Here is a 25,390-nt window from a genome sequence, read left to right as displayed (position 1 = left end):
CGTCAGCTTGCGACAACCCTTGAACGTTTCAGCTGTTCCATCGTTTGCCCGGTGGAGCCTTCCTCAGGAAAGGGGCCAAATCATGAAAAGTGAACTGAACTCCATGGAAAAGCTTTCAAGGATTAAAGCTATTAAGCACTCTCTGTCAAACTCAAATCTCTCATGTTTTGATTAAACTTTCTTTAACTCTTTGACCTGCGCATCCACAATAGAGAGAAGGAGCACCGATTGTCCATTGCTATTGTTCCTCAGCCCTCAGCCTAGTGCAGTCTTGTCCAAGTACACTAAGCTCCTTAATTAGCAACCAATGAGTGCTATTCTCGCCCCCATGCCATGACTTGGATTTTAGGCTGTCATTCTATTGGACTTGGCGCTCAGTGTATCAGATACATTTTATGAGCTGTGGGTTGTCCGTATAATTGCTTCTGTCCGTCTTATCTCGCTGTGCATTGCATTCCTGCACTTCCAATTGCTCCGTTGCTCAGCCAGTCAGCCAGCTAGCGAGCAAACGGACTGCCACTCTGCCAGTCTCAGGTCCCCCGATTTCTGTCTCCCCTCAGTCTAGATCTCACTGAGTTGCGTACGTGTCAATGGACGTTTTCACTCCGTTGACATACCCGACTATTCTGCTCCTCATGTGAGGATCTCATCTATATATACAGAACATCATATATTTACTGCGCAAAGGGGTTAATGGGATTGGATTCGGACATCAGCGAAATCAGCTATGTCCCGTCACCAACAGCATCAGCACCAGCACCATGCTGAGCAACAGCGCTACCACGACGACCGTAACAGCGACAGCGAGGAAGACGCCCCCTTTCTCACTCGACATTCGCAAGATGTCGAGACTCGCTCCTCTAAGCTCCCAGGAGCCAAATTGCCACCAGGAGAGAACGGCAAAGAAACAAGCGGCGTCATAATCAACGGCGCAATCCGACAACGCCTAATGATCACCCTACTAATTATGACGCTCGCAGTAGAAGTCGGTTTCGTGATGGCTGGTGGCCCCATGACGCGAATCTACGAATCCATCGCCTGCCGCGAGCACTTTTCCCAGTTCGACCCCTCAAAGCTCGGCAGTGACGGCCAAGTCCCTGAAGAACTATGCAAGGGGAAGGAAGTGCAGAGCGAGGTTGCCGCGGTGAAGGGGTACATGGAGTTCTTTGAGGGCATGCTGAGTATTATCCTTGCGGCGCCGTATGGTCTGCTCGCGGACCGGTACGGGAGGAAGAAGGCGCTGTGTTTTGGGATTCCTGGGTTCGTGTTGAACTGTTCGATTAATTTTGGGGTTATGTGGTTCTCTGATGTTTTTCCGCTGCGCGCGGTTTGGGCTTCTTGCGTTACGTTTGTTTTTGGCGGTGGGCCTGTTGTGACTATGGCGATTATTTATACTATGATGGCGGATGTTACGACGGAGGAGGAGAGGTGTGTTCATCATTCCAAGTTCAGTTTGCTAAGGGTAAGCTAACTGTTTGTCAGGGCGGCGATGTTCTTCCGCTTTGGAGTTGCGAGCATGGGTGCTGATTTTGTGTCGAGCGCTGCAAGTTCGTGGCTTATGACGCTGAATCCGTGGATCCCGCTTGCAGCTGGATGGAGTCTCACGATCGTGGGCGTTTTCATGGCATTGCTTTTGCCAGAGACGAAGAATGCCATTACGCCGCGCTCATACGAGCACCCCAGCGAGATGGAACTGGACCCGTTATCCTCAGCCGACGAGCCAAAGATGTCAATATCATCGGAGAAGTTTACTGCAGACCCCGTGGACGGCAACGAAGATCTCGGCACACCCTTCATGAGGGAGAGAAGACAGCAGTCACGCCTGTCCCTAAAGGCTATAGGCAGCCTCTTTCGCTCCTACCTCCGCCCCTACGCCTTCATCCTCCGCACGAAGAGCGTCCTTCTCCTCCTAACCGCCTTCCTCGTCTATAGACTCAGCCGTGGCTCCTCCTGGTTTCTAGTCCAGTACATCTCAGCCCGATACAACTGGACCATCTCGCAAGCGAACCTCCTCACCTCATTCAAACCAGCCCTGACAATCCCGCTCTTCCTATTCATTATCCCTTTCATCTCGAAACATCTCCTGCGCGACATGAAATCGAACATGAAAGACCTGACTCTTGCCCGCGCAAGCATTATGTTCCTTGCCATTGGCACGCTGGGGATAGGTCTCTCGCCGAGCGTGGCAATGCTCATACCTAGTTTGCTTATTCAAACGTCTGGTTCGGGATTTGCGTATTTAGCGCGCTCGCTTATCACGACGCTCGTGGAGCGCGAGGAGACGGCGCGCTTGTTTACGGTTATTGAAGTACTGCAGGCTATCGGCAACGTCATTGCCAGTTTATCTATCACGAATGTGTTTCAGTTGGGATTGGAACTTGGTGGGCCTTGGGTTGGGCTTGCGTGGATGATGACTTCTACGGCGTTTTGTTTGGTGGGTGTCGCTATCTGGAAGTTTGAAGTGCCGCTTACGGCGGAGGATAAGATTGAGGAGCATGGGGATTAGTTAATGGGGTGTGCTTGATGGGGTTTGTTCTTTGTATATATATTATCTTTTGTATATAGACTTGGTGTTGATAGATTTGAACATAGTAGAAGGGTTCTGGAGCCCTACTGCTTAGCCGGCCTTGTTATCGAAAGGCACTTTGTGTTCTAATGAGAAAGGAAGGCGCCCAATTAGAATAAAGACAGTCACTATATCAACTTCCACGCATCCCTCGCCCGCTACATAGCCTGGGGAGTCAATTGTTCGATTCTATACTTTAGTGTAAGCTAGCATTCTCAGGCATTAAGGCACCCAGGCAGCGACTCACATGCTCAACGCTGGCAAACACCACGATGGCTGCTCAACATCTCAACAAACCACCGCCGCTTTTCTTTCCCTGGAGTCCATTCAAATCTCGCCTGCTGAATTCTCGAATCTGACAGCGACAAGTCCTCCGCAGCTCTCCCCTCTTGACTACCCTGCAACGCCTCTTAACAACTCCTCCCCGCATCCCGCATATCTGCAATGGCCATTTAATTCAGCAAACAAGTACAGCTTCATTAGCACCTCTACCAACTTTCTACATAACCTCCCGTCACTCGCTTCCATGGAAAAATTCTCACAATTCCGTGACCGAGGTCCGGACCCCCCATTGAACACTTCATCCTGAACACAGCACTAACTGCTATCATCACAGGCTCCGGCATTGCACCCTTTCTCCCCGTTCCCCTCCAACCAGCACCAGGCTGCTGCCCGCTTCCAATCCGCGCTCTCCTCTTCTTCTTCCGCGTCCCCTTCTTCGTCTTCATAATTGCCAGCTACTTCCTCATCCTACAATGGCTGCCACTCGGCTCATTGGGGAAGAAGGCCGCGCTGTGGTGTATCCTCGGCATACCGAGTATATGGTGGGTTGATTTGCAGGTTGATGGGGTAAGGAAAGGGTGAGTTGAGTTACTACCTACCTGCCGGAGACGGAATGAAATGGAATTAGACATGCAAGGTATGGTGTTAATAGTGGTTGTTATTGTAGGAATCTCTCCCGCCAACAATCCCGCCTCCCCGGCCCCGGATCCGTCATCGCTGCCTCCTTCACGTCACCTATCGACGCGCTCTACCTAGCCGCTATTTTCGACCCTATATTTACGGCGTCATACCCGACGACCCGAGAAGTAGAGCACATCTCCCTCCTGTCTGCGATCCTGCGCGCCTTCGCGCAGCCACAGCTGCACCCCGCGCGCGGCGCAAAAATGGTCAGTCTCGAAGCGTTAGGGAGGAAGTACCCCAACCGGTCCATTGTATCCTTCTCCGAATGCACGACGACAAACGGCCGCGCGATCCTCCCGCTCTCGCCGTCACTGGTGAGTGTGCGCGCGACGACGAAAGTGTTTCCTGTGAGTTTGCGCTATTCGCCTGAGGATATTGTTACGCCTGTGCCGGGGTGTTATCTTAGTTTTCTTTGGGCATTGCTGAGTAAACCGACGCATTATATTCGTGTGCGCATTGCTGAGCCGGTTACGGTTGAGGATTGTGCGGGTGCTGGTTCGCAGCGGCAGGCGCCTCTGAATGTCGCTGATAAAATGAAGGACTCGACGTTCGGGACGAATTACTTTGATGATTTGAATGAAATTAGAGCTTCCAAGACCAAGTCCCGGGCTGGAATGGCCGGGGCTGCGCCGCATGAAGTAGATGGAGAGGGAGAGGGAGAGGGAGAGGAAGGGGGAGAGGTTGACCTTAACGTCACCCCCGCTGAGAAAAACCTCCTTGACGCCATTGGGGAGTCGCTTGCCAGGCTGGGGCGAGTGAAGAGGGTTGGTCTTGGTGTTTCGTCGAAGGTAGCGTTTGTGCAGGCTTGGAGAGGGTCGAAAAGGACTTGGTGATCTACTTGTTTATCTATGGTCATGGTCTAGAAAGGAGGGATCTATATTGGTGGGACTTGTATGTATGGATGATTCGGATGATTCGGACGGATATGGACATGCGTTTGGATTGGAGTAGAAGTATAGTACCTACGGAGTACTGGATTAGGGATGTATAGATAGTATAGCTCACGCATTACGGTCTTGATTAAGGATTCCTTCCCTTCTGCTTATAGCACGTACACGGAGTTAGCAAGAGGTAGTAGTAGGTCTTCAAACAAAGTGAACTGAAGAAACCAAAACGCTTTTAGCTCTAACAAACCAAAACCAGCTATCTACCTAGCTGGACAAATTAAATATACATTTTCATCCTTTCCACCAAAGATAGGTACGTTGATAGCCTACTCCAACGCGTCCGTAATACACCCCGAACTAGCATCCTTGACATTACGGGCATACTTGCCCAACGTCCCCCTCAGATTCAACCCCGTAACAGGAAGACGTCCCTCAACGCGATCAGCCTCCCAAGCCTTCCGTCGCTTCGCAAGCTCCGTCTCCTCAACGTCGAGATCCAGGACGCGCTTCTCAGCATCAATGGTGATAACATCACCGTCCTTAACAAGACCAATGGGTCCACCGACCGCAGCCTCGGGCACGATGTGGCCGATAAGGAACCCGTGCGAACCACCAGAGAACCGGCCGTCCGTGATAAGCGCGCAGGAGTTACCTAGGCCAGCGCCCATAAGCGCGGACGAGGGCTTCAGCATCTCGGGCATGCCGGGGCCGCCCTTGGGACCTGTATACCGGATGACGACGACTGTTTTCTCGTCCTTGGGGATTTCGTTGCGCTCGAGGGCTTCGATGAAGAGGTCTTCGTGGTTGAAGACGCGGGCTTTGCCGGTGAAGACTGTGCCCTCCTTACCGGTGATTTTGCCGACGCTGCCACCCGGGGCCAAGGAGCCGCGGAGGATCTGGATGTGGCCGGTTTCCTTGATGGGGTTGTTGAAGGGGCGGATGATCTTCTGGTCGTCGGGGAAGTCGGGGACATTCTCAAGGTTCTTGGCGAGGGTTTGACCCGTCACGGTCATGCCGGAGCCGTCGATGACGCCTTCCTTGAGGAGGAATTTGAGCAGGGATGGGGTGCCGCCGATGTTGTGGAGGTCGGCCATGACGTATTTGCCTGAGGGCTTGAGGTCAGCGAGGAACGGGGTGCGGTCGGAAACGGCCTGGAAGTCGTCGATTGTGAGCTTGATGCCGACGGAGTCGGCGATGGCGAGGAGGTGGAGGACGGCGTTAGTGGAGCCGCCGGTGATGTTGACGACGATCATGGCGTTCTCGAAGGCCTGGCGCGTCATGATGTCGCTGGGGCGGATGTCCTCGACAAGCAGGCGCTTGATGGCCTCTCCGGCGCGGAGACACTCGTCGTACTTGGCTTGGGATTCGGCGGGGTTAGAGGAGGAGCCGGTCAATGTCATGCCCATGACTTCGATGGCTGTGGCCATGGTGTTGGCCGTGTACATTCCACCGCAGGCGCCGCCGCCAGGGCAGGCGTTGCGAATGATGTCGAAGCGCTGCGGCTCGTTGATCTGGCCGGAGATGAACTGGCCGTAGGCCTGGAAGGCGGAGACAATATCAATGTCGGCGTTGTTCTGCATGGACGCGCAGCCAGGTTTGATGGATCCTCCGTAGACCATGAGACTGGGGCGGTTGACGCGGCCCATAGCCATCAGGACACCAGGCATGTTCTTGTCGCAACCGGGGATACTGATGTTGGCGTCGTACCATTGGCCGCCCATGACGGTCTCAATCGAATCGGCGATCAGGTCTCGGCTTTGCAGCGAGTACCGCATACCGCTGGTGCCCATGCTAATTCCATCACTAACTCCAACAGTGTTGAATTGGTATCCGATCAGTCCGGCCTTCTGCACTCCCTCGCGAACGCGGTTGTTCAGGTCCAGAAGGTGCATGTTGCACGGATTGCCCTAACATCGATGTTAATACCCAATGTTGATTGCAAGGGTTGCCATCTTAAGATATACGCACATTGTACCAGACAGACGAGATTCCGACCTGGGCCTTGTTCATGTCGGCCTCGGAGAGACCGGTGGCGTACAGCATGGCCTGGGAGGCTCCCTGGGAGACGGGCTGTGTGATATGGCGGGAGACCTTGTTGAGGACGGGCTCATCATCCTTAGCGGAGGCCTTGGAGCGGGGGATAGTGGTAGAGAGGGGGCGGCTAAACAGTCAGTAAGTCAGTAAACAATGATAAAACAATGAATTGAACGAGGTAGGTGGTAGAGTCATACATGGCAGCTCTGGTAGCCAAGCTCCGGAGAGCAGAGGGCAGGCGGCCCCGTGTCTGTGAGAGAAGCATTGTCGTTATCATCACTGACCACGGCGATTGCTCAACCGCACGACCAGGAGGCTTAAATAAAGAGGGGAGATTGCAGAACGCTCGGAGAAGTGAGCGAGCAGGAGATCAGAGGGAGTCACGACTCAGAAAAGTGACGGAGATCTGAAGTTCTCCGCAGCGAAGTCGGGTCCGGAGTTGGTGGCTGCCTCCCCGGACGCCAATCAGCTGCCGAGCTTACTAACGGGTCCACATGTTCCCAGCAACCTGAGGTTGGCTCTCAATGCTTGTTTGTATCATTACGGGGTAGACGGAGTATACAAAGTACAGTTAATTTCTCAGGGTATAACATAGATCTAGCCAAGTCTCGTCACACGTTCGGCGCGTTTGCCGACTAGTACTCATGCATCACATAGCGTAAAAAAAGACACGAAAAAAAAGCACTCGAAAAGAGCAGTAAGAAGAGAATGGTACAGAAGAAGACAGAGACCAGCTCAAGGGACTTCTTTATCGCCTCGCTTCAACCCGCCAGGCACATCAATGGCATCCTTCACCCAGTCCATAGCCGCAACCTCATCAAGACCCTTGCGTTTCGTGCTCCGTTTCAAGAGAGACTCCACGCATTCCCTGGCCCCCTCGAGACAGGCCCCCTTCTCGGAATCCCATTCGCCGTCACTGTCAGCAAATCGGTACCAGGACCACTCGCATCGGGCAATGCGGTGAGGAGTTCGAGCTCGGAGTTTCGCAGGATCGCCCCGAGTTCCGGGCAATGCGTCGAAAGGAAGCCTGCTCTCCATCATGGCGTAGAGCAAGACTCCGAGAGCCCAGCCATCGGTGGAACGACCATCGTACGGTTGACCCATGAGGATCTCCGGTGCTGCGTAATCCTCGCTTCCACAGCGGGTTTGGAGAAGAGGGCTCTCAGGGGGTTCAGGTATACGTCGAGACAGACCCAGATCGCTTACAGTGACCACGGCACGGCCGTATGTACGCCAATCGGTGATTTTCTGCAGTGATTCTGCAGAAAGATTGACAAGAACGTCTGAGCTTGATTAATTCATGTTTTCATTCATATTCTCAGAGAAAACTGATGGGTGCTTACTCTCAAGTTTCAGATCACGATGGACCACATAATTTTCATGCAGATGGCGCACGGCGGCCACCAGCTCGGCAAATATACGCCGGATGAGACCCGGAGTCAGAGGTCGAGTGTTGTTCGAGACAAATTCGAACAAGTCACCGCCCGGACAATAGTCCAGAACCAAGAGGGCGCGCTTGTCGTCGCTCCCAAAAGCCTTTAGTTGCACCAGAGACGGGTGGTTCAGGGTTTTCAGAATTTCAACCTCACGCTTGAGCGACACCTCCAGACGCTCTTCATCAGCCCCGCCGGCTGGGCCGTGGTCGATGATTTTGATTGCAACTAGCTTTTGAGTAGCGAGGACGGCATCATGATGGCCGTAACCAGAGTCAGTCCCTTCAATCCGAACCGCCAAAGAGACCTGGCTGAATGTTCCGTGTCCGAGCTGTCGCAGCTTGCGATACAGTCGGAGTTGCTGGGTGCGTGTCGACCGCACCGAGTAGACTTCCTCGGTGCCTTGCGCGTCCGATTTGTGGATGATGACAGGTTCATTTTCGCTGGCGCCAGAGCCACTGCTTCGCGGCGGCGTAGGAGGGCGAACCGTTGGCAGTGCAATACCTCGATGGACGGCGAGATACTGCTCACGGTGTAGGCTGTTCGACTTTGAATCCGTGCTCGAGGATGAAATGATTCCCTGAGGGACCCCGGTCCCGGAAACAGCAATAGGTCGAGGTTTAATAACAACGTTTCGACCTGGTGGAACATACTCGCTCAGACTACGGTTGCGCGCATGTTTCGGGGCAGCAGGAGTGTCCAGTTTCTCGGCGCTTGGCTTGTCCACAGGCCCAGTAGTCTTGCCACGCGATCGGGGTTCTATAGGGCCAGACAGGGAAAACTGCGACGGATCGCTCGGCCGCAGACTCAGACTCGAGCCAGTCCTCGAAGCGACCGAAGAGGTACGCGACAAAGACTGCGAGTTGCGACGTGCAGGAAGCCTCCAAGGCGACGCGCCACTGATAGGCGACGGCAAAGGTGTGATATCTCCCATGGCCATTAGTTGAGGAGACGACAGAAGGGAAGCTGGAGATAGGGAACCCCCACTGTGAGTTGATCCAGCCATCACTGCTCGAAGACTCGGCGTGCGATTCGGAAGGCTGCTTGCAGACGTGCTGTGGTGGACAAACAAGTCGGCCTCTCGATGCGGGCTCAATCGATGAGGGCTGTCCGACTGATGACGGACATTCGAGATATCGGTTCGTATCTGCAGAGAAGGTAGATGGTACTCTTTATGCGCCGCATCCGGGATCAAAATGGGTGAAGAGTTTTCGCCGCATAAAGACGTGGTCGCGGTATCGAGACCGAGGCCCTGAGGGCCTGGATTCACGGCGGCCGTTGAATCGAGCTCATTGTCACTCGAGGCCGTTGTCGCGCGACGCTCGTGTAACTCGGGCTGGTTACCAACGGACCCTGACCTCTCGGTCGGCTGCTGAGGTTCTGGGTGAACCATCGAACGAGTAAGGTATGGAGCCTGGAAAGCTGCATCTGTATTAGATGACCTTTTTCGTCGTTAAACGAATCTAACGAAGCCAGAGTCCATACTTGCGAGTCCGTGCGGGAGAGATCGGGGGAGTTCTCAAAGGTCAAGCCCAGTGGAGGTTGGAGAACCGAACCCTCACTAGAAGGAAGAGCGGGCGAATCAGCGACGATAACTGCTCAGCGCATCAGGGCGTCTGTCTTCAGCTCAAGCGGACGAGAGTCAAAGAAAGAGACCAGTGGCGCAGGCAGAGCAAGGCAGGAAGGAAGTTGAAAGCGGATGGGGGGCTGGTCAGGGCCGAGTAGACCTAGTAATATTGTCGCGAGATTACTCCCGAATCAAACAGCGACGTAATCGGCGCGGAGTAAGATTGCGGCAATATTAAATATATTAATAGAACCGCCGGCGTAGTTTAAAGCGACCATCTGCAAGCTTGGAGTTGGCGCTTGGTGTTGAACAGGAAAATTCGGGCTGGTCCAGCGGGGTCAGCTGATTCCCTGATTGAGTACTTCTTCTGGCCCGTCGACGTAAACTGCGTCAACTGCGGGCTGTTCCGGGCCCTTTGGCCGCCTGTTCGGGAATAGTCGTCCCCGCATTCAGCAAAGATCCTGAACGAGTCGCCACTTCAGGCAGGTCGATTGCCTGTTCGGGACCGCAGCCTTGCCAATCTAATGAGGACAAGACCCGTGACCGGCCGCAGTACGTACGCTCGGAGATCCCAATTTCTGTCTGTCTGTAGTCTGTACTAATCCTGCAGGACACACCGCGTCTGAGCATTATTAGTAGAGATCGTGTTTGTGATCTATCAATTGCAAAATCTATTGCTTGCACGATGGCAATTGCCGGAGAAATGCTCGATGTTCGTGAACGCCACTTGCAGATCATCCCAGTTGGACGGGTATGAGAAAACTTTAGCTTTTTAACACTAGTCTTTAGTACCTTTGCCGAGTAGAGTGATGGATTTCAGAAACAAATAATGGGTGTACTACGGTTGATAGAGAATGAAAGGTGGACCTGGATGAACTTTAGACTCTGAGGCTCCTCACAGCCCTAAATGCTAGATCGATACTAATTTACTAAACCGTATCGATCACCCTAATGGAGAGGTTTCATATTCAAGTTAGATTCATTCAATGCTCCTGACAACATTAAAGGCGATTGGTAAGACGGACTGAAACCTGCAACAGTTTTCGCCAGCAAGAACACAAACACAGGAGTCTGGTATATGTACAAGAAATTTAACAAAACCCATTACCATGCCCGTTCCCAAAACCATGGACAATGCTGTAGAAGATGCTGTGCGCCAGAGTGAGGAGAGTTTGCGAAAAGGCAAAGGCAGTCGTTCTAATACAGAATATATGAAAATATAGATTAAAAATCATCTCCGCTCGCTGAGCCACAGCAGACGAGAAAGACGGGCGTTATAACAAAGTCGGAACGCGTTTAAAGAATGGCCTTCTTCGCCACCTGTAATGCAATTAGTCTTTGCGACGTTCTATACGCGATTAATACACTTACGCTCCATGTTCCGGCGATACCGGCCACGATTCCACCAGAGATAAGCATGGGCTTGAGACCACGAGTGCTCTTGAAGACCATTCCACTGATAGCGCCAGCAGCAATGCTGTTGGCAGCATCATGCTTGCCGCGGGCATAGCCGGCGAACGAGTTCAGACCGTTGTAGACCATAGCCACCACACCCGCGGAGTTTCCGAGGAAAGGTCCTCTCCGTGTGATCGAGTTCAAAACGCCGTTCAAGCGAATCTTGGGAGGCGCGGTCACTGGCGTCTTCTTCAATCCTTCAGCCAGACCCCATGCCCCTCCAATGGTCAGCGCTGTGATATATGTCGTTCCAGTCCCGTAGCAGAGGTCATCGGACCACCCTCGCGATGGTAAAACGGATTGTGAGCCGGGAAGCTGATCGAGCGCAGAGTCTTCAAGTGTGATGTAGTCGAGGGTGTCTTCGTTCAGGCCAGCTAGGGGGTGAAGCTTGGAGGGATCGGGAAGGTCAGCGAGGAATGCGGTGGCATCTGGAGCATTGAAGCTTTCCGTGTCGGTGGCCTGTTTGCGGCCGCTGATCGAGTCCCAAATCGGCATTTTGAGCGGTAATGAATTGAACTAAGAGAATGAAGAATACAAATCCGAATAGAAGAACAGGAAACAGAGATGGAGATAGCTGGAACAAGCTTCTGCCGGGCACTGATGGTCTTCGCGTCGTCGCCTCCGAGTTCGCTGGGACTGGAAATCTGAGGATTCGGGAGTAAAAACTTCAGTCCCGTGACCTGCCGGCTAGGCGGCGGCCGGAGAAAGGATGTGCCGGAGCTAATCCCTTTTCGCGGGCCCACCTCGAAAATCCACAAGCGGCAAAAAGAGGTACGCTCCAGCGATGGCGGGGATTGGGCGACAGAAAGCAACTTGTTCGGCGAATCTGGTTGCTATCAGTCGGCTTGTTCATACGGGCATGCTGCATGGCAACAACCATGGCGACTGAACCTGTTCGTGGCTCCGAGGCTACCGCCGGGCTCTTAGATATGGAGCAGATCTCTCAAAATATACAATTACTGCCCGAAGCCACACTAGAGCAAATTGCTAAGGGTCCCCTGGTGAAATTCACCCATACATGTGAAGATGTTGAGTAAGATGCGCCCTAGTATATTAGTTGTCTGACCGCGCTTGCTGGATACATATCTGACGCTATATGCAGAAAATCAACGAGAGTGTTCCAATCGCTATTCCTCGCGTTTAGCTCAGCATCCATCAGTCATAGCCATACAACCGCCGCCTGCAATGCGTTGAGTGCATTTCTCGACGCGGCATTTGTATCACAATGTCCTGAAACACGACAGCTCGCTCGGTCCCAGGAGAATTTGGTTTCGGTCTTTGACAGTTTCCTGACTCGGTTCAAAGACGTAAGGCCCCGGCCAATGAAACAAGTACTGGAATCGCTAGCAGTAATCATGGCCAAGTCTCGTGAAGAACCGGGTCGCGATGCAATTCAACAAGCGTTCCTGAATGCTGCCCTCCCTAGCATTATACTCGGTGAGCCTCGAAATCGAGTAAAACCTTCTTTTATTGCAGTCGAGACGTTATTGCGCAAGAAAGCTATACTACCTACTGAGATGATCTCACTGGTAGAAGGCTGGCTTTTGCGGAACCCAGAACGATGGCCAATTGTTTTGCAAGAAGAATGCCGAAATTCCTGGGTAGACGTTTCTGGACTCCTGCGGCAGCCAGCCGAGCAAGCGGCTTCAGATTTGCAATCCAGGGTAACAGCCGTTGAGATCCTTATTCTAGGCTTTCTGAACCGCTCCAAAGCTCTCGATCTGGCATCATCCTCCGGGGAAGTGATGGCAATGTTCTTCAAGAAGTTGGAAATGCCAGGTGGATCTTTGCTGTCTAACGGAGATAAAGAGAGGCTTGCTTTATCTTGGGTGAAGCCGGTCAAGCACTTTCTATTGCAAAACCTCGAGCTTCTAGAGAAGATGTCCAACTATATTCTTCTGCGCTTGTTCGGGATCAGTGCAAAGGGATTTCAGCGCTTCCTTGAGAGGTTACCACTGAACAGCTTGCTCTCTGGGGACATGAGCAGTTCCTCATCCGATGAGCTGACTGTCTTGTTCGCATCATTGCAAGTAGGAAAGAAAATCGGCCTCGTCCACGATGATTGTGAGTATAGAAAGTGCCTGATGGCGGGACCGTCTAGCTGACTTTATCAGTTTATTTCACGAAATTACCGACAGAAAACTGTCCGCTGATCCTAAAAAGTGAATTTGTCGGCCAATTTCTTTTTCACCATGACTTCAACATCAAGATGGCAGCACTGTCGTTGCTGATCACTGCCCCATCAACGACGAAACCACTCTCTTCGGCCGCTGTAAGGGCTATCACTAAGAGTCTGCCCTCTCTTCATGCGGAGTCGGACCCAGGCACAAGGGGGGAGATCCTGAGCATGGTTCGTGCATTAATAATTCGCTTGAAGGGCGGTATTCTCGCAAACGTAGAGAATCCAGTTGAGCCACGAACTACCCAGAGCAAGAAGCAACCTATCGTATTCAAGAGAGATGATGCTGAAACACGGTCATGTTTGGAAGTCTATCTGAACTTCTTGATGGCGGACCTGCGAACCACAGCCTCTTATCACAGGCATATCATGTCGCTGAGGACAATCTATCAATTCCTCGAATCCGGGCTCGATGAACGCTTCATCGGCGCCATGTCAAGCAAGCCCGAACACCTCCAAAACCCTTGGAAATTCCACGTGGAGATCTTTGGACCGAAGCTTCTGAGATTACTGGTGGATCTTCTAATGGATCCTTTTGATGAAGTGCGCACAGCAGCTCTGAGCCTCTTGAAGATATTTCCGAGATCAGTGCTTCTTGATACCGCTGGACGGAGTGAGAAGCCTGAATTGCTAAATGCCATTACCAAAGCAGAGACCCTGGCAAGCAATACAAGCAGAGCCGATCATGCCGATACTGTTGCTTTGTTGTACAGTGTTGTTTTCTCCACAGCGGATGCAAAAGACCCTCAAGGCACTGGATGGTGGAAGACTAAGATCGGAGTTGTTGAATTTATTTTGAGAAAACTGGAGGACAAACTGTCTTCGTCGGAAAGCCTCTTCAACTCCTCTTTGCGTGATGCACCTCTCCACGGCTATCTTTCCTCGTTACGGTAAGTAGGTTTAACATCCATTCAATTGTTGGAGTATATCTAACCGGGTCTTAAGGTACATCGTATCATCCGAGAACTTCTGGTCGCTGGTCTCCTTTGAGAGCTCTCCTGGACCTGAGAACTGGAAGTCAGTCCACACAAGAATATCATCGCTTTGTGATAGAATTTGGCAGGAAGTCAAGTCCCAGTTATGCATTGACTCGCCGGAGGGTCATGCTGCTGACCCTATCGAGGACCTCAGAGTCGGTCCGAAGGATATTCTTTCCTACTCATGGCGTGCGCTACGGGAGTCAAGGTACGCTATCTTCCCCGGCTTTTATTCATTGCTAACTCGAAAAGCCTCCTTTTGCACGCTACGTTGTCTAACCAGACATATGGACCCAAAGGCGAGGCTGGCTTGACAAGAGCCGAATATGAAAAGATCGGGAGAACCAGCTTCACCCAACTTGCCGAGCTCCGTCACAGAGGGGCTTTCTCAACGGTTGCTTCGACTTTCTCAATATGTTGTCAGCGATGTGGCCAATCAAAGAATGCTGAAATTTCCGCACTCCCCCTTCTTTGGTATCAGGTAAGTCGGCCTTGACTATCATAAGGAAGGACTTATTTGTGACCAATCCCGTACAGGAAGCGAAGAAAATTATCTTCGAAACAGCCTCAAAATTAACCCGACGCTCTGCCGGACTTCCAGCTCTGATCGGAGGAATTCTTCTCTCGAACCCTGGTGGCCCGGCGTTCCAGCAGATCATCAGTGAGCTTCAGGAAGTAGCACACCTTCCGGCTCAGTTAGAGGCCGAGAATCAGAATGTTGAACTACCTCAAGTCCATGCGATGAACTGTCTCCGAGAGGCATTCACCAACGCCAGACTTGCACCTCATGCAGAAGGCTTCCTCATGCCTGCACTTAATCTCTCTGCCGAGCGTATGGGGTCACCAATGTAAGTGCCCCGAAACAGTGTTTCTAGTTCTTCTCTGATTCATCTAGTTGGGCCCTTCGAAATGCGGGCCTGATGCTCTTCCGCGCCCTGATGAACCGCATGTGCCGCAACGACTACCAAGGATTTGGCGGTAAATCCGGATCAGAGCCAGGCGCCCGGATACCATTTCAAAAGTATCCCGGCCTTGTCCCATTACTCTCCAATTTACTTGCTCCACCACAAAAGGGAGACGAAGCCGAGAACGCCGATACTGCTATGGTCACCGAGCGGGTATTTCCAGCCCTCGAACTCATTGCTGAAAAGGTCCCGAATGCTGCGGACGCGGATACGGATGCCATGTTGCTCAAGCTGATACGGGAGCACCTCAAAAGCCCGGTTTGGGGTATTCGTGAACACGCAGCTAGGGTTTATGCTTCGTTGCTGGTTCGAGAAAGCATCGTACAAGACATCCAGACATTGCTTGATAAGCGGGACTCGGAGTCTCAGAACTACCTCCATGGAGAGTCTCTTTGCATCAGGTACTCGCTTCGTCGGCTTGCTTTTACGCCTTCGGCTTTTTGGAATGGTATGTCTTTAAATTTCTCATTCCCAACCATTTACTAACAGACCAAAGAGCGCATTGAAGGAGTCAAGTCGACCGTCCAATCGGTCTTTGCAGCCTCATATTCTTCCGCCAGTTCTCCATTTGTGCAAACGACCTTGCTGGAGATGCTTAGCGACGCTGTTGAAAGGAGTATTGAGTCCGGTGCTGAAGGTATGCCGTGATTCATGAGTGGTTCAAGCTCGGTAGCTGACGATGACCAGGTGAACTGGTCGACCTACTGGATTTCATTTTCAACACCTACCAGGTCCCAGATACCGTCGACTTCGTGTTCGATTCAAGTAACCCATCTTTCACCACGTTAAGTACTACACGTGCCTTTTCGCTTCTCCGCAGACAGCTTGCTTGGATCACAATATTGAAGTCTCTTACGAAGGGTGATACTGCGAACTTTGAGACTTTCGTCCACAATGTCGCTACTATTGACCCCAACGCTTGCCAGTGGGTCTTGGAAAGACTTCACGGACTCTTCAAGGATAACGAGAAGTACAGTGAGCAACTGGTCAAGCTCTACACTTCCATAATCATTGGAGGGCTTCCATTAGAAGTTAGAACCCCTGCGATCTCGAACCTCGCATCCTACCTCCAGACTGCGCTCGAATCCATAGACACTGCGCTCGAAACGGTGGCGCTACCCTGGACAGACCTAGCCGCGCAAGTGCGGATCGGTTCGACCAAGCAAGGATTCAATAGAGATCGGGTAGACGCAGATCTACAACTAGAAGGTTGCCTCATCGGATCGAAATCCCTCTCTTCCAATAATCAGATCTCAGAAACCGAGATCCAAGAATGGGCTACACGGCTGCGCTCCGCGCTGAGTGAAGAAACGGTACGGCTACATCCCAACCCTGGATTCTAGAGATAGAAACAACGCTAACTCTCCAACAAGGAATTCACAACCCGCTACGCGGCAGCAACATCCATATCCGCCTTTGCCCGCACATATCGCCCACACCGCACGCCGCCGCGCGTAGATGCAACCTTCCTAGAGATTTATCTCATCCTCTATGACCTTCTAAACGACGACGACGAGGAACTCCGTGACATTGCAGCCTCAACGGCATCCTGGATCCTTTCGTACTCATCTGTTTCGCCGAGCAAGGCCGTCACGCTGTCGCCCATTAACGCAAGCGAACTTTTCGCTACGTTCCTCGCGGACAATTACACCCAGTCACAACTCCTCTCTACCAGGGCAATCCGGTATATCCTCGGTTTGGAGCCGCGGATCGGTGACTCAAGCAGAAGCAGCGAGAGCGAAACGACCCTGATGCCAGTTTCTTACATCACATCAGAACTAAGAAAAGAAAGCACAATTCTGTTCGAGGAAGAAAAGCAGAATTTGTTCATTGAGGCGGTTCGCGAGGTTGATTTATGGTGCGAGGCTCTGACTCGATTGGCGGTGCTTGATGAGCAGCTTCTGAAGGATGTCTTCAGCTGGGTCTCGGACGGGTTAACTTGTTTCTCGGATATCCTTGCCCGGCCTGATGGCGAGGATGGACTTGTCGGTTGGATTGCGAAACCGGAGGCTTATACCCTTGCTGTGAGGGTGGTTAGCCTTGCTAGTGTTATGGGCTCGAGGGGTTTCAGTGCTTCAGCTGGAGGGGCTTTGGGCGGTGATGCTCAAGGCCTTCTCAAGGGGAAGTTGAGGACGTTGTTGGAGACTGGAAGGAGCGGTTTGCTTCATGTTGATCTTTTGGAGAGGATTGAGGGTGCTTTGGATGCTTAGAGTATAGACAAAAGCTGGAGATAGAATTGACCTGATGAGTTATGTCCTTTGAAGGCTCGAGTTATGTTCGCAGTTACTGCATTGACAGTAACTTCTTGTTATTTGCTCTCTGCCATTCACTTCCTGGGGCCTGTCTGCTTTAATGCCTCATTCAATGACTGAGCTACAACACAACCATGTCTACCTACTTCTCACCGGCCATCAGAGCAGCATGTCCTCCCTCATTACCGATATGCGTTTCTAGGTATTTACCATTATCCCTTACCTCCAACAACCTCAGCCTGGGTCTCATAAAAAAAAGTCGTACTGAGAACCCCCCAGTGAGCCAAACCATCCAGACAATACCCTATTCGCTCCAAACCAATCTCACTGCTAACAAACTCACTTCGCCAATGGGTAGGCCGCTCCGCAAACCCTCTACAAACCCCAAACACCAAACCAGACGCCGGCCGTCAAAGTTACAGTCCACAATGCACGACAATGCCATAATCGCCATAATCACCGTGACGGCTCTAGCCGTGATAGGCGCCTGCGGGACATATCTCTACTACCTACGTGGCAACCTCAAGAAAGAGATCACGATCCGGCGTGTCGAGGCGCAGAAGGAGCGGATTCAGCAGGTTCAGCTTCAGGCTGCTTCGGCATCACTTTTCAAGGAGCGGGAGCGGGAAAAAGAACGGGCGAGGAAGGTCAGTCGCGCAAGGAGTCGGGGGAGGACTAGGAGTCGTGCTAGGTCTAGAGGTAGAGAGGGACGAAGGGAGCGGTCTTTGGTTGTGGTTGGCTTGGATCGGGATCGAGATGAGAGGGGGAGGGGGAAGATAGAGAAGGGAAATGGGACGAAATGGCAGGAGAGGGCGAGTGAGCGAGTGCAGGAGACAGAGCTGGATGCACGATCTACGAGGGATGCTACTGCTAGGAGGAGAGCGCCGGCTTCTGGCAGGGCCGGGTCTACGCAGCCTGCTCCGAATGATGGAGGATGGGCTGCGATAGATGGTTTGGCTACAGCTGCGGAACAGAGCCAGCCTCAACCTCCACCTTCGCCAGAGCCTCAGCAGGAGCAGGATCCGGGACAGCTTGATTGGGACTTTGGTCCGCCTGCGGATGATGGTGGAGGCAACAATGGCAACAACAGTGTCAATGGCGATGCTCAAGGCTGGGCTGCGGATAATGGTGGGAACGAGGCACAGAATACGGCGGGCAATGACTACGGATGGGGGAACAACGACAACAATAATAACAATGAGCCTGATAGTGGTGGAGGTGGCTGGAATGCAGAAGTCAACAACCAAGCTGGCAATGATACCAATAACAATAGTGGGCAGCATTGGCTCAGCAATAACCAAGGACAGCAAGATCAACAGACTGCTCAAGAGCCATCGTGGTAGTTGGTTGTGGTGGTGATGGAGGAGAGTGACGTTGTGGATTTGTTCCCCGCAGGCGGGCGGTGAGACTGGCCAGTGACGACGGAGGACGCTCGATGCTCGCTCACGTTGAGCTTCATGCAACCTCCCTGCTTTGCCTGACTTTTGCCGACGATCTTTGCTGCGCCTTGCATACGAATAGGATACTTATATTCTCTATTGCAAATCACATTTGGTGCCTGAAGTCCCCGTGTATGCGAACCTTCACCCCGCGATCCTGATCAAGGCTGCCTAACAGCCTCCACCTAAATTATGTGGAACGACGAAGACAACAACCCCTACGGCGCATTCGATAGCGAAGCCCGGCTGTCGGAGTCCCTGCACTCGACTACTCTCGACTTGCGTAAGATTTTGGAGAAGCCAAATGATGTATCCCGCTGACTTCTGCAGCTTACAATCCCAATTACCCCCCTCCTCCTTCCAGCCAATCCTCCAACCCCGACACTTCCGACTTCTCACAACATCACGACGCCAGCGATGACGAAGATGGAGAATATGCCGCCCGGCAGGGAGCCTCTGGCTACTCGCGCAAGAGCGTGTACGATAGCCGCATCGAACAGCTTCTCTACGAGAACCCGGAGATGCCGATCATCATCACAGACGCCGGAAAGAACCACGAGGGCGGGGGAAGTTTCATCGTGTACACGATACGGACTGGGGTATGTTGCTACGGGTTGAATATAGGAGGTTTGCTAAAGGTGTACAGGATCTAGAAGTTCGGCGGCGGTACTCGGAATTTGCTTCGTTGCGGTCGACGCTTGTAAGCCTCCATCCGACCCTGATTGTGCCGCCTATCCCCGAGAAACACTCGATGGCCGACTACGCTGCGAAGCCGACGAAGGCGAAAGAAGATGCCGGAATTATCGACCTCCGCAAGAGAATGTTGGCCGTTTTCCTGAATCGGTGTCGGAGGATGAAGGAAATTCGCGAGGACGGTGTTTGGTGGAGATTCTTGGATCCTAATGTTAGCTGGGTATGTTATATGAGCGTTTGGAGTTGGTAAAAATACTAACTCGTGTCTAGAGTGAGGTTCTGCATTCCCACCCGGCATCCTCAGTTCCCAAGAACAACTTGAAGGCACCTCCCCTTGACCCCGCGAATCCTACACCTGCCCATGCTTGGTTACCCGTTCCCTCTGCTTCCGCAAAGCTGAGGAATGCGTCTGGAACAGTAACTTCTCCCGTCGAAGAAACACCAGGCCCAGAGATCTTGGGTCGCTTCCCTCCGGAGTCGCGAAAACTCAGCGAGAAAGAGCTCGACCCATATTTTATCAACTTTGAAGCTTCTACTCGAGAGCTGGAACTCCTGCTACAAGGCAACATGGAGAAAGTCAACCGTCGAACGCTTGCACATCTTTCCGGACTGTCCGCGGATTTAATGGAACTTGGAGCGAGGTACAACGGCTTCTCTTTATCAGAACAATCCCCGACCGTTGCTACTGCGATTGAGCGAGTTGGACAAGCGGCGGATACGTCTTACATTGAGACGGAAGAGCTGTCGGTTGCGCTGGGCGCGAACTTTGCAGAACCGATGAGAGAGAGCGCTCAGTTCGCCAGTGTAGTTCGCAGCGTTCTACGATACCGAGTGCTGAAAAGAGTGCAAGAGGACATGACGAGGGATGAGCTGGCCAAGAAGAAGACTCTGCTCGAGTCTTTGGAAAGAAGTGAGGCGGAAGCCAGGCGTATCGAGCAGTATCTCAACCGCAACTCGCCCCAGGGCCCGACAAAACAGCGATCCTTGTCCACATCATCGGTAACCAGCAGCCAGGGGGGCACGGAAGGAGAGTCGCGGCCGATCGGCGACGATACTGCCTCGATTGATTCCGATTTTCCACCAACGCATGCTGATAATCCACCTCAGCGGTACCCGGATTCTGGGTCGACGTCGACGTCACCAACGGCGCACCGCAAGACATCGAGTGGAACATTTGTCGCCAACAAGATTTTCGGACGGATCAGTCACGCGGTCCATGGATTCGTGGACGTCGATCCCGAGCGGACACGGCGGGACCACATTGGTAAAACTAAAGAAAGCTTGGTCCAGGTAGGCTAACACAGTCCGTGCTTGTTTAAGGTTAGATTAGATGCTAATCTTACTACAGCTTGAGCAAGCCTTGGGTGTATCAGAGAAGGATGTCAAGGACGCGAGTGCAGGAGTACTGCAGGATTTGAAGCGGTTTCAGAAAGACAAAGAGGGTGACCTCCGACGGTACATGGTGAGTGAACTTGCATTGGCATATATCTCTTCACAGCTAATGAGTGCCATGTAGGTCGCCTACGCACGGTGCCACCTGGACTGGGCGCGCAAAAATCTCGAGACATGGACGGAGGCCAAGGACGAGGTGGATAAAATTGAAGCGCGGTAGTTGCATGGAGTACTTTTGACATGATGTTATTCTATCCTTTATGCTTGTGGCTGTAACTGAACACGGCGTTGGTGCCTGGTGGACGATCTGTTATAACTTATTTGAAATAGTTGCACATCTTCTCCTGAGTCCCGTTGCGCATTTAGTACTGTCTGTTCTAGACCGACGATCCACTCAGCCCTGTATCCCCATTATGATGTTATGCGCGGTGTTGTGCTTTGGATAAGTGTAGGCCGAAAAGTCGCCGTGGATCGGTTGAGCGCCAATTTTTCAGGAGTGGAACGCGCCGTGAGAGCAGAGCCAGAGGACCGCAGTCGGATGTCGGAACAAGGGCATTGTTTTCAATATTTTCGCTGCGAAGGTTGTGACTCGTGACTCGTGACTTGTGAGGCTGTGAGCCAGGAGTTGTCTTCCAATTTGCATGCGACGCAGTGGATCAAGCGTGGCCTCTTGGCCTGCCGCGACTGGATCGACAACGCACCATCCTCCTGCTCCCCCACGCCATCTCTCCTCAATCACTAATCAGTTCTGGGCTAGTACTTCTTTCTCTTCCTCCTCTTGCCACATCGCATCAAAAATTTGGATAGACCCTCGCTGCCTGCTCCTGACTGAACTGTGGTCCGTACCTGGTTGATCCAACCAACAATTCCCGCATCCGGCGAAAATCCTTGCCTTCAGCTTTCGACACTCAAAACATTCTCTCCGTCGATCATGGTGTCATATCCCTGAGCTAGCTCTCGAAAACGATGAACTGATCCCCTAATGCTCCTCTAGAGCTCTAGCTATCGCCTTTCATTCGGCACCAGCTGCCAAACAATGGGTCCCAAGCTCCCCCTACCCGGGTAAGGTACGGCAGTTCGTAGATCCTGATCCATAGGTTGCATGCAGACGGGACAGGGCCAGGAGCAGCAGGAGGGAGAGGATGCTCGACCCATACCATTACCAGAACCAGGATGAGGACTCCCAGGGCACAAAAGTCACCGCGACAGACAGTATTTCACCATGGCCTCTTCCGCGTCCTGGAGGCGGGTTCTTATCCTCGTCGACCTCGCCCCGGATCTCTCTATCTTTCAGGTCGAGGCCCAGGATAGTTTCATCGGGCACTGCTGCTGCTGCTGCTTCTTCTTCTCGCCATCGCCGACTGTCGCTCCTCTTGCCGCCACTGCCTCTGAGCCGTCGCTTTCGTCGGGCCCTCAAGATGGCTGTCCTATTCGCTCTTTTCCTCTTCCTCTCGCTGGCGCTTTCAGCGCGCATTAGGCCTTTCTTTACTGATTTCAATGGCACCGAGTTCTTCCGTGAAGAGGTCCTTCCTGCTGCGTCGGGCTCTCTTTCTCCCACTTCTTCTCCCTCTCCCTCTCCTTCTGGCTCTGCCGCTGCCTCCCCGTACCCATACACCCACGGAACGGACTTTAAGATCCACGATCCCAACATTATCCTAGTTGGGAACAAATACTACTCCTACAGCGTCGGCCCAGGGATCCTCATTCACGAGTCCTATAGCCTCGACGGACCCTGGATCCAAACAGGCAGGCTGCTGGACGGCGACAGCGTCATCCCCAAGGGTGACCGGGTGGCCCCCTGGGCCCCGAACACGGTCCAGATTGGCGACATCTTTTACTGCTACTACTCTGTCAGCAATGCCGGCTGTCGCGATAGTGCAATCGGTGTTGCGACGTCTGACTCCCCCGGACCAGGAGGGTGGACAGACCACGGCATGATCATCCAGTCTGGCACAGGCGAGGGATCAGAGATTGCTCCGTTGAACACGAGCAACGCCATCGACCCCAACGTCTTCGTTGACTTTGACGGTACACCCTACCTCGTCTTCGGTAGCTTCTGGTCCGGCCTTTGGGAGGTTGAACTTAACGAGGACTTGATCTCCGTCGCTGGCTTCCCGACAGAAGTTCAGGATGTAGATGGAGGTGGAGACGGTGATAAGGGAGAGAATCAGGCTGTGTCCTCACAACCAACAAGTCTCGAAGCAAGCCACCTCGGTGCCGAACCGGGCAAGGTCTGGCGCAGCAGGAAGAACTCGAAAAACGCAAAGAAAACGAAGAACGGGAGTACCGTTTGCGGTGATCCCACGGGAGGCCACCCCATTGAGGGCGGGTATCTCGCTTACCATGCGCCATACTATTATATGTGGTTTAGCTGGGGACGGTGCTGCGAGTTTAAGGACCCGGCGATGCGGAATACGGGAAAGGAGTATGTTTCCCTACCTACCTACACCTATTCTCTTCTTCCCCTGGGATTATCGTACATGAAAGCTAATAACAGCAGATACCGCATCCGCGTCGGCCGCTCAGATAATGCCAAGGGCCCCTTCCTCGATAAAGCCGGAATTGACCTCGTCGACGGCGGCGGCGAGACTGTGTACGGGACTAACGGAGATGTATTCGCGCCGGGTGGGCAGGGGATTCTGACCGACGGTATTAGTGATATCCTTTATTATCATTACTGTGAGTACCATACACTCTTCTTTACCATCTTGTCTCGAGACAGATCAAAACTAACGAGATTGGCAGTGAACTCCTCCGTCAGCTATGAGTTTAGCGAAGCGCGACTTGGATATAATAGGTTGACGTATGTGGATGGTTGGCCTGTTGCGGTTTATTAGAGGGCTGGGCTTCATTATATACCTTCGTTTCTTCTCCTCTATTCTGCTATATACTCTTTTTATTCTAGATATAGATATAGATTTCTTTTCTCATTTCTGGTCTCTGTTTAATCTTTCTTTCCTTTTCTACATGATAATCTATATATAAAGCCGGACTATATCTTCCAACTCCAGACAAGAACATACCAATTTCATTCCAATACAAAATCACCTCATATATCAACCTCAATAACCAACCACGCAACATTCCACCTCGCCTCGCCCCCCATCTTCTCCATGACCCGTCTCGAAGCCATATTCTCCACCGCAACGTCCGCAAAGAACCACTCTTGCCCTCCCTCCCTTTCTCCCTCCCCATTCCTGCCCTGAGAAGTACCATCCAAGAAATACGTAGGCCCAAAAACCTCCCCACCACTCTTCATAACCTCCCTCCCAACAAGCCCCCCTAATCCCCTCCCACGATGCTCAGGCTCAACGTGCAGTGTACAAAGACTCCCATCGAAGCCTAGGAAGGCCCATGCTATGGGCATCTCGTTCTCTTTTTCTTTGTCTGGTATAGGAATTGGTGATGGTAATGAAGGCCGATGGTATAACGCCACCCCACCCATCGCCATTAAGGTCCCTGATGACCGCGGGATGTTTGTGCGGCTTTTTACTAGGTCGAGATGGTGCCGTTGAATTCCGAAGGCGCCGAGAGAGGAGGTGAATGTGTATATATACTCGTTCGCCTTTTCATTTCCCACGGTTTGAGTCGTAGTCGTAGCCTTCTCATCCCCGGAAAATGCAGACGAGGGAAAGCTATACTTCTTATAGAGCACATCCTGGCCGCGGTGAATACGTAGCCTTGTTTCGGGATTGTCAGCGTCTGATTGCGAGCCCGATTCAAACGCCGAAGAGGGGAAACAGTACTTTGCATTAAGGAGGTCCGGGCCGCGGTGGATGCGAAGTCTATTCCCTGCCTTGGTTTCTGTATCCGTGTCCGTCTCCTTGGTCAGTTCAACAAGAAGATCGATGAGGGCTTCATGGACTGTCCCGACTAAAATTGAGGATGGTGGGTGCGCGGGGAGTTTCTTCACGCCTTGTTGTTCTTTTTCAGTTGGTGGCGGTGGTGGTTGCGAAGCGAGAAAATCCAGATACGGCGGGATTAGATCCGTTCTGATGAGTGTGAATAGAGAAAAAAGCTGTGTTTTTGTGATTTCTCGCTCTCTTTTTGAGATTATAGAAGTAGGGGTAGAGGTGGAGGTAGAGGTGGAGGTAACCTTCGACTCAGTACTCGAGAATATCCACGCTTGTGTCGCGAGGCCACAGTAGACGTCCACGTAGGCTGCGAGCCATGGCTGGGGTTCAGAGGAGGTATTTGCATTTGCATTTGGATCTTCCTCTTCTGCGAATGTAGTCAGGACTCGGGCTGTAGGTGATGGGTGTCGGGCCTCGTATTGCAGGCGCCGGAGGAGCGGGCCTGAGGTTGGGAGGTGAAGGATTAGGGCTTGGAGGAGGGCGGTGTAGGGTGCTTTGTGAGTGTGCAGTGCCATTTTGACTTTTTACATAGAGAAAGATGGGATCAACCGTGGATAAAGGGGAAGTATAATTTGAAGCTCAGGGTGTGGGATGAGTCAAATGTTTGGTTTTCAGAGGCGTGGATTGACTAATCAGAGACCCGGATTTCACCACTCAGCTATGGTAGTGGTGCCATTCAGAATATCGGTAAAAAAGTGTAGACCGAGTAGATGGTAGTATATTGTGGACTGAGA

General features: G+C 52.3%; 10 protein-coding genes across 10 annotated transcripts; 6 read left to right on the top strand and 4 right to left on the bottom strand.

Annotated features, from left to right (window-relative positions):
• The first annotated feature begins 180 nt into the window (after positions 1–180).
• On the top strand, positions 181–2,869 carry BDV17DRAFT_251619 (putative MFS transporter). The gene is made up of 3 exons (XM_073756449.1): positions 181–1,428; positions 1,483–2,755; positions 2,814–2,869. The coding sequence occupies exons 1-2, from the start codon at positions 728–730 to the stop codon at positions 2,504–2,506; spliced, it is 1,725 nt and encodes a 574-aa protein (XP_073620160.1). The 5' UTR covers positions 181–727; the 3' UTR covers positions 2,507–2,755; positions 2,814–2,869.
• A 1-nt stretch (position 2,870) lies between these two features.
• On the top strand, positions 2,871–4,542 carry BDV17DRAFT_251617 (lysophosphatidic acid acyltransferase LOA1). The gene is made up of 3 exons (XM_073756448.1): positions 2,871–3,123; positions 3,183–3,426; positions 3,516–4,542. Exons 1-3 carry the CDS (start codon positions 3,093–3,095, stop codon positions 4,360–4,362), a joined length of 1,122 nt encoding a protein of 373 aa, XP_073620159.1. The 5' UTR covers positions 2,871–3,092; the 3' UTR covers positions 4,363–4,542.
• Positions 4,543–6,807, bottom strand: ilv3 (dihydroxy-acid dehydratase ILV3). Its single transcript, XM_073756447.1, has one exon. It carries the CDS (start codon positions 6,306–6,308, stop codon positions 4,743–4,745), a length of 1,566 nt encoding a protein of 521 aa, XP_073620158.1. The 5' UTR covers positions 6,309–6,807; the 3' UTR covers positions 4,543–4,742.
• A 200-nt stretch (positions 6,808–7,007) lies between these two features.
• Positions 7,008–9,684, bottom strand: BDV17DRAFT_251611 (putative protein kinase). Its single transcript, XM_073756446.1, has 2 exons — positions 7,794–9,684; positions 7,008–7,733 (listed from the first exon to the last, which is right to left on the bottom strand). The coding sequence occupies exons 1-2, from the start codon at positions 9,274–9,276 to the stop codon at positions 7,186–7,188; spliced, it is 2,031 nt and encodes a 676-aa protein (XP_073620157.1). The 5' UTR covers positions 9,277–9,684; the 3' UTR covers positions 7,008–7,185.
• Positions 9,685–10,397: 713 nt separating this feature from the next.
• Positions 10,398–11,525, bottom strand: BDV17DRAFT_251608 (protein transporter TIM23). Its single transcript, XM_073756445.1, has 2 exons — positions 10,822–11,525; positions 10,398–10,770 (listed from the first exon to the last, which is right to left on the bottom strand). Exons 1-2 carry the CDS (start codon positions 11,398–11,400, stop codon positions 10,747–10,749), a joined length of 603 nt encoding a protein of 200 aa, XP_073620156.1. The 5' UTR covers positions 11,401–11,525; the 3' UTR covers positions 10,398–10,746.
• Positions 11,526–11,704: 179 nt separating this feature from the next.
• Positions 11,705–17,324, top strand: BDV17DRAFT_106635 (THADA/TRM732 family protein). The gene is made up of 10 exons (XM_073753783.1): positions 11,705–11,938; positions 12,008–12,969; positions 13,020–13,974; positions 14,030–14,269; positions 14,314–14,542; positions 14,599–14,909; positions 14,957–15,474; positions 15,523–15,663; positions 15,714–16,339; positions 16,400–17,324. The coding sequence occupies exons 1-10, from the start codon at positions 11,772–11,774 to the stop codon at positions 17,234–17,236; spliced, it is 4,986 nt and encodes a 1,661-aa protein (XP_073620155.1). The 5' UTR covers positions 11,705–11,771; the 3' UTR covers positions 17,237–17,324.
• A 661-nt stretch (positions 17,325–17,985) lies between these two features.
• Positions 17,986–18,753, top strand: BDV17DRAFT_251603 (uncharacterized protein; the record flags this gene model as incomplete). Its single annotated transcript, XM_073756444.1, has 1 exon — positions 17,986–18,753. A coding segment is annotated over one exon (603 nt), but the record flags the coding sequence as incomplete, so codon positions are not given.
• BDV17DRAFT_251601 (PX and BAR domain-containing protein) lies at positions 18,738–21,405 on the top strand. Its single transcript, XM_073756443.1, has 6 exons — positions 18,738–19,000; positions 19,048–19,316; positions 19,364–19,630; positions 19,681–20,700; positions 20,759–20,872; positions 20,927–21,405. The coding sequence occupies exons 1-6, from the start codon at positions 18,910–18,912 to the stop codon at positions 21,020–21,022; spliced, it is 1,857 nt and encodes a 618-aa protein (XP_073620153.1). The 5' UTR covers positions 18,738–18,909; the 3' UTR covers positions 21,023–21,405.
• A 105-nt stretch (positions 21,406–21,510) lies between these two features.
• BDV17DRAFT_251599 (arabinan endo-1,5-alpha-L-arabinosidase) lies at positions 21,511–23,834 on the top strand. The gene is made up of 3 exons (XM_073756442.1): positions 21,511–23,227; positions 23,303–23,481; positions 23,548–23,834. The coding sequence occupies exons 1-3, from the start codon at positions 21,945–21,947 to the stop codon at positions 23,637–23,639; spliced, it is 1,554 nt and encodes a 517-aa protein (XP_073620152.1). The 5' UTR covers positions 21,511–21,944; the 3' UTR covers positions 23,640–23,834.
• On the bottom strand, positions 23,746–25,307 carry BDV17DRAFT_106613 (uncharacterized protein). Its single transcript, XM_073753782.1, has one exon. The coding sequence runs from the start codon at positions 25,169–25,171 to the stop codon at positions 23,852–23,854; it is 1,320 nt and encodes a 439-aa protein (XP_073620151.1). The 5' UTR covers positions 25,172–25,307; the 3' UTR covers positions 23,746–23,851.
• Positions 25,308–25,390: the final 83 nt, after the last annotated feature.

Source organism: Aspergillus undulatus, assembly GCF_047715775.1.
Source record: "Aspergillus undulatus strain CBS 261.88 unplaced genomic scaffold BDV17scaffold_3, whole genome shotgun sequence".
Classification (NCBI taxonomy): domain Eukaryota; kingdom Fungi; phylum Ascomycota; class Eurotiomycetes; order Eurotiales; family Aspergillaceae; genus Aspergillus; species Aspergillus undulatus.
This window is presented reverse-complemented; position numbering and strand designations above follow the sequence as displayed.